The sequence below is a fragment of the Bradysia coprophila genome, unplaced genomic scaffold, assembly GCF_014529535.1.
Source record: "Bradysia coprophila strain Holo2 unplaced genomic scaffold, BU_Bcop_v1 contig_24, whole genome shotgun sequence".
NCBI classification, from domain to species: Eukaryota; Metazoa; Arthropoda; class Insecta; order Diptera; family Sciaridae; genus Bradysia; species Bradysia coprophila.
In genome coordinates this window covers 5,007,332-5,014,653 of record NW_023503501.1, presented here as the reverse complement: position 1 = coordinate 5,014,653, position 7,322 = coordinate 5,007,332, and the positions used below count along the sequence as shown (strand labels likewise).

Here is a 7,322-nt window from a genome sequence, read left to right as displayed (position 1 = left end):
GAAAGAGGCGAATTTCTTGCTTACATATTGAATAAAAATGAAACTCGTGTGATTACGGCCCTCGCTTCGCTCTGGCCGCAAAGTTCACACTCGTCCAAACTTTAATTTTTTTCTTATCATCTATATAAAGATATTACACACACAAAATTTTGGAATGAATCCTAGAATATTACTCCAGTATATTCCATTAACAAGCTTAACCCAAAAATGTCTTTCTTAGTGGGATAATTGTCTTTTGTGGACCATTAAGAATTACTCAACTAATAACACGATAATATCACGGGACGATACAAAAATTCTTCCTCGGGAATGGAATTCCCCGTTGAATAAAAAAAGTTTTTGAAATCCGTTGAAATCCATCTTCAAACTTAGCCTCAGCAATTTAATTCCCCGTCGATTAAAAAAAAGTTTTTGGAAATTCGTCGAAAACTACTCGAGTTATCGTGGAATCAAGCGACCAGACAAAAATTCTCCTGAGAATATCTCTAAGATCACCCGTCCGTTGTAACCCATCTTCGAACTTAACCTGAGGAATTTAATTCCCCGTCGTATAAAAAAAAGGTTTTGGAAATCCGTCGAAAACTACTCGAGTTATCGTGGAATCAAGGGACGAGACAAAAATTCTTTTGGGAATATCTCTAAGAACACCCGACCGTAATAGCCCATCTTCGAACTTAACCTCATTAATTTAATTCCCCGTCGATTAAAAAAAAAGTTTTTGAAAATCCGTTGAAAATTACTCAAGTTATCGTATTATCAACGAATCATCAAAGTGTGACAAACATTTTCTGTATTTAAGGTTTTTGGTCATACATTCATGCCTTTTCAATCATAGTAGTGATCATTGTGTGACAAACATTTTAGGGTGTTTATCATCCGTAAGACCCATGACTTTCAGTCAAGGGAATTACCGAAACTTCGATGAATTTGCGCCAGCTCAGAAAAATTCAAAAAATTAAATCCTCGCGGCTTCGACGTTTTTTTAGTCACAAACTATTTATGTTACCATGCAATCCACGAAGCTTTACAATTTTTGCAAAAAAAACCACCCTAATCCGATTCCACAATTTCCACCAACCAGGAGGACTATTTTGGAATATTCATACGGAAGGCGCATAAAATAGACTCAGTTATTGGTGTTGGGGGTGAAATGACCATCAGAATGTTTTGAACTGCAACAATAAAACACACACGGGCCGGTTTTACTTCAATAAATTACCAATTTAATGTTACGAGAAAATATTTTTTAGAAACTGTACAGTAAAATACCGCGGTTAAAGCTCTTTCTTCGAAAGTTTCATTTAGTTCACTAGAATAATACAGATTGTTTTACACTTCCTACACAGTTTGTGCGAATCAAAACATTGGTTGCCTTAAAAAAATTTCCTTCCAAAAATCGAACTCTACGTTAACAAAATAAGGCGAATTTTGATTGATGTGTGGTGCCATGACGTTCCATGTTTACAGCCACTAATTACGCGTTGCATTTACGTTGTGATAAATTCAACGAAATTAGCTGGAAACTGACCTTGACGGGAACCAATGCGACCGTATAGCCATTCATCGTTGATTCGTTGAAGGTCGGTGATTATATCGTTTTCCTGCGACGGACAGAACGTCAGATAAATTGAACGGAATAGGAGCAAAAATTCGAAAAAAAATTTTGATTCCTTACCTGCAACGACAAATCTTCGTGAGTTTCAGCAGTAAAGTTGTAAAGGGCTCTAGCTGTTGGTTCACTTTTTTGGATCGACGATGATGTCATTGCTGGAGATGGTTGTTTTTTAGTCGAAGACGATTCCCTGATTGGCACTTTAACATTGATATAACTAGCCGGGAACATTCCCTCACAGCCTCGACGATTCTTTCCGTAGTACCACTCGTCGTTTAGCTTCTTGTGCAAATAGACTTTCTCGTTCTCCTGTAAAATCGAAACAGACAAGACTGTAACTTCGACGCAGCTAAATGGATGAATCTCACTATCCCAATGATGGATTTATTAAACTTTTAATTGGAAAAACGGAATTCAACGTTCCAATGCTTTTAGTTGCTCACCCGTAATATTAGATCTCCGTCTTGAATAGGCTCAAAGTCGTACAAAGCAATACCATAACTGGGTTCACTCTCATCAAATTCATCTCGCACTCGATTCGATGAAGTAGCAGCACTGTTCGATATTGGCAAAGACGGAGCTGGTCCCTTGTTCTGATATGAATTCTGAAATTTCAACCACAAAACCGAAATTAATTTAAAATTGCAAAATGGTCAACCCATTCGACTGCATTACATTCAATTTTGGTTTCGGTTTGGTGATGGCTGGTTTGATGATGGTCGGTTTTGTGAGCGCTGGCTCTTTCGTTAATAAACTTTTCCCGTTGCATAAAGGATCAACAAAATCAGTAGATGTTTTTGCCGTACCACTGCCATATAAATCATACGAATAAAATGACGTTGAACCGATCGTTACCGGTTTCTGATAGGGCGTTGTGGATTTCGGTCCATCGTATGGCAACGGCGAAAATGGATCATTTGTTTCCCACGGATCTTTACCGAATGAAAAATCATCCTCGAAGCCACTTTCCGGTTGTGACGTGCAACCGTTCTGAGGTAAGTAATTATTGGAATCTGAACTGAAACTGCTGTTGATGCTGTTGCAGTCACTATTCGATTTTTGTGTAAGCGTCGGAGAATTTGGCGGCGAATCGAAGCTGATAAGCTCTAGCGGTGCATCATGCGAATGTGATGACGTTGGAGGTGCAGCCAATTTTGGTATATCATTGGGTGTTACAGATCTGGATGTATTCGATGAGTGTGTCGATGCTTTTGTTCCGTTTAATTTAGCTTTGCCAAACAAATTTGATAATAGGTTAACGGATGTGGGCTGACTGGGCTTTTTGAATGGTTGACTACTGATTTTAGGTGGCGGAGGCCTTGGAGGCGGCGCATTCTTTTTACTTTGAACAATGTCCGTTGGTTGTTCGAACAGGTTATTGTCGAACGATGCCCAGTTTGTTGATCCGTATCGTGATTGTGGTTGATTTATTGACGACGAATGTTGGCGGTCTTGAGTGCGTACTGATTGTGGAGGAGGTGGAGCTGGTCGTGATGGAATAGTCATAGTTCTGGTAAAAAGAAAGAAAAATGATTTGAGTTGATGCACATATCGAAAGGGATGTCGTTTCTTTAATCATCAAAACCAAAATGTAACGATCAAGAGAAAACCTTCGGATGAGAGCGAACGCACGGTTAAGTTAAAACTGATTGATAAAACGCCTAGTTCTAGGCTCGTATTACTTCGAGTCACTTTATATATGCGATTAGATAGGTGAACCGCAACAGATCAGAACTGTTACTAAACCTGTCAGGTCAGAAATTTTTAGGAACGACACTCGTATCACATTATAATCACAGGATCTACTACTTCCGTTGCTTAAGCCATTGACAGAAATTCGTTTACTTCATTTGTTTAACATTCGATTCACTGTGACAAGACAACATCATCCGTAGATCATAGCTTATTTCTGTAGTTGATGTAGTTAACAAATAATTAAATAAGTTTTGTCTTACGTTGGTGATAAATACGCCATTGCCGATAGTATTTCGCACATTTGAATATTGGATGTTATAGAAATTGTTATACACTTTCAAGATGAAAAATCGACTGATGCTTGTTCAATATTTTGATTTGTGTTTTTTTTTCTGCTTCTCAGCGCAAACATTTCTTTTTTAAACAAATTTTTCGCGAAAGGCACCTGTATAAAACAAACCGAAAAATTGGCAAACTACCCAAAAATTTTCAATTTCCTACACAAACAAAACAGACGGTTTTATTTTGGACTTAAACGTTCGATCCGGCGATGCACAGGAAAAATTATCGAGATGCAAACTATTGGATATTAGACTTACTAATGTAATATGCAGTATATCCAATACAATAATAGCACGACAGGTAGGTGTTATGTCTAGAAGACGTTTTACTTGAACTAACTTATTCTTATGGATGGCTTTTCTACCTTTGTAACCACTAAAATGCGCTAATCTGATATATGCTTCGGTTGATTAGGAAATGTCAGTTTACTAAATAATCGACACACAAAGTTGACGCAAAAGTGATTGTGTTTTCTTGTTACTAAATAGATCACATTGAACCTTTCAGAATCGGCTAGCGTATTGTCATATGAATTTATTTTGAATCTGCTACTTCTTATGTTCAAAGTATCGTTCAGAATATGAAGCAGAATCTTTTACTTCATTCGTTAAAACCTATATTTATAAGACAACGTTATAGCCTTCGGTCATCTGTTATTTTCATTTAAATAACTAGCCGTTTATGAAAAGTTACAACGACATCTCATGAACATGCAAAAAAGAGAATGAAGAAAAGTTTCATTCACAAGTCACTGTTAATCAATTCTTTTTCTTATCTCAGCACTTCCGTACCACTTTTAACGTACCATTGATTGTATGGCAGTTAAATTTATTTGCACTGCTTTTGGTTCTTATAATATCTTGGTCAAATTAAGAGGCATTACAGCGAAGCCATTATTCAGTTAGTGATAAATTGCTAAAGGGTTTTGAATCCGCGACACCACTTGAATCATCTCATTATTAGAATTTATGTATAGCACATATAGGTGAAAATCAATTTGTTTATTTATGAGGATCGTTTGACGCAATTTCAGTCCATCGTATAATTAATTGTCTTCGCTTTATATGTGACGTATTTTCGTCTGTTTCAATATTAACCAGCTTATCAACACAATCTCAACAAGTTACCATACAACTCACAGAACACAATTCGTATAAATGTCTGAGTGGATCTCAAAAATAGAAACGACAATATTCAAAAGATTGTTTGTAAATTCAATTTTGTTTGTCTGTTACAATAATAAGATTTAATGTAATCGACCAGTGCAACGAATTTTTTGCCTATGTTTGAGGTGTTTGAATGTACACCGTGATCAAAATATAGAAACAAAATCTGTTGAGTTGATTATTTTCCATGTTACCTTGTGCATGAACTAGCAATGAAAATTTAATTCTTTCTTTAGTTAGTTAAATGAACAAACACACACACGATCTGTAACACAAACAACGAATGCGATGCAAGGAATGTTTGGTTCAATAGCTGGCTGTTTAATTCCGCGAAGATAACACAACAATTTTATCCGAAACGCCCCAGACAACGCACAAAAAAACATTTATTATTGTGTGGTTTTCGAGCAAAGAAGAAAAAAAAATTATTGACGTAATTCCATTATTCATCATCCACTTTCTCTTAAAGAACAGGAAGACAACACGAAAGCAATAAATTAGCGCCTAGCATCAATAAAATCAAATTTTTTTCAATATTAACTAAACATCCCGATATTATACCTTAACAGGTAGCCAAATTGTAGTTGATAATCACAGATTTAGTAGGAATTTATGGCAAAATTATAGTCTCTCGTCACGACACAGTCCTAGACATATTTTATTCTTAAAAATTTTGAAACTTTGACATTTGTTTACAGTTACGGTATCGGCTCGTAATGTTAGTAGGGGAATGCGATGCAAGCTAACGCAATGCCGTTTGAATGTTCTACGACTCCGTGAAATGAATTCCGATTTTATAATCTATGATCGAATCATATTAACCTGCCACATGCAGCTATTCATCTGTTATCGACAACGACGACAAAAATAATGACAGGCTCTGGGTAAGGTCTTTTATATAGTAAAATACATGTTAAAACAATTGAAGCACAAGATGAGAAATCCCTAGTGAAAAACAAAAGTCTCAAATGTTCGAAATACGTAGTCTCGCGGTCTCATCTCTATTGTCTTTTGAGAAGTGACTCTTTTATTTTCACCCGGGATCAACCGATTAAAAATGATTTGATCAATAGACCCGATGATAATACTGGTCATATGCTTAACCTGTAATAGGTTAATAGGTATATTTTACATGCTTGCGATACGGTACGAAACTTTAAAGTTTTAACGAACAAATTTGTTTATGTTTGCTTCTGTGGATGGTGGTTGGTTGTTTTCGGTCTGTCAAAATTCGTTTTTACCGTACGATGGAAGAAACCTATATGACGGATTTTCATACAAAAAACAAACAGATCTCGTGATTATAATGGCAATCTGAGTGACCTCCTTACAGTTTACAGAAATGACGGGCTCATGTGATCATTACTGTGATTGGAAATTGTTGTTTTTACTAGTGGATCATAGCACTTGCCTTCGGCTCTGATGGCTACAACCCTCTAATACTAAGTCAAAGAGAAAAATTTGCGCCGTAAGTGTGCCTCAGAATTTGAACAGTGGAAAAAATGAACCAGAAACATTAATTTCAACGCACTTTGATTATGAGAATATTATGCGTAGGAAGATTAAACGCTGCGTTAGCACAACAGCCCCATCTTAGGCTTAGTTGAAAAATTCCATCCACTTATTGTATTCTAGTAACTATGTACAAATATTTGTATATATACAAGCACTTATGTACACACTTATGGTGTGTGTATGAGAATTGCCAAGAAAGTATGTACACAATCTACTATTACATGCTATACATGCATAGAAAACCATAGCTTTTAATATTTCAAGCATTTCCTTCGAAGCTTTCGTGTGCTTTTTGATCTCGACTTTGCCTCTAATCAACAAAACTTAAACAAAAACGGAAATTTTCCTTTTCTTTTACATTTTTTCGGGTTTGGAGTTGAGGTAACAAGGCAAAGGCTTTACATGAGAGCGACAGCTCGAGAATTCTTTTGAAAGTCCATGTAGCATCTAAATGACTATACTTACCGCAAGTTAACTCTGCTATTCAACATCAGATTTTACGTTATTCATCTATTGTAACACATGCTTGCAATGTGTAAATATGTTCCATTATACCTTTGTGTTTTGACGAGCTATGAGTTAGAGCAAAGCACTGTCAAGCACCGAAGCTGACTTTGACATCACTCAATTAGAAGGCCAAAAACACACCTGTTGACTATTTTTTTAAATTTTTGATAGCCATTGTATGAAAAAGAATGGCCAACTTTGATCGGTTCAGTCCTCTATTTGAGTGACGTCAAAGTCAGCTTCGGTGCTAGACAGTGCGGCGTTGGTTAGAGACAGAGAAATGATAAGCGCGACCACTCATGGCTGGTATAGAACACGACTGAGGCATATTTTTTTCAACAATTTTCTCTCTCATTTCGTCTCTCAATTTCACATATTTTTTTGACGGATTGGTTGGATTTTTATTTGGAGTTTTTCTCCCATCGGTTACACGTAATCAATCAATGTCATCGTCAGGCGTGTTCCATGAGTGGCCGCGCTTATCA

The 7,322-nt window shown here is 36.5% G+C and overlaps 1 protein-coding gene across 3 annotated transcripts; it reads right to left on the bottom strand.

The window, feature by feature from the left end:
- Nucleotides 1-1,200: 1,200 nt before the first annotated feature.
- On the bottom strand, nucleotides 1,201-5,525 carry LOC119078028 (abl interactor 2). Of its 3 annotated transcripts, none has more exons than XM_037185439.1 (5): nucleotides 5,377-5,525; nucleotides 2,288-3,122; nucleotides 2,056-2,217; nucleotides 1,676-1,921; nucleotides 1,201-1,601 (listed from the first exon to the last, which is right to left on the bottom strand). In XM_037185439.1, the coding sequence occupies exons 2-5, from the start codon at nucleotides 3,116-3,118 to the stop codon at nucleotides 1,488-1,490; spliced, it is 1,353 nt and encodes a 450-aa protein (XP_037041334.1). In that variant the 5' UTR covers nucleotides 3,119-3,122; nucleotides 5,377-5,525; the 3' UTR covers nucleotides 1,201-1,487. The 3 variants fall into 3 exon arrangements, with proteins under 3 accessions (XP_037041334.1, XP_037041335.1, XP_037041333.1); XM_037185440.1 differs by lacking the exon at nucleotides 5,377-5,525 and adding an exon at nucleotides 5,010-5,341; XM_037185438.1 differs by lacking the exon at nucleotides 5,377-5,525 and adding an exon at nucleotides 3,568-3,720.
- Nucleotides 5,526-7,322: the final 1,797 nt, after the last annotated feature.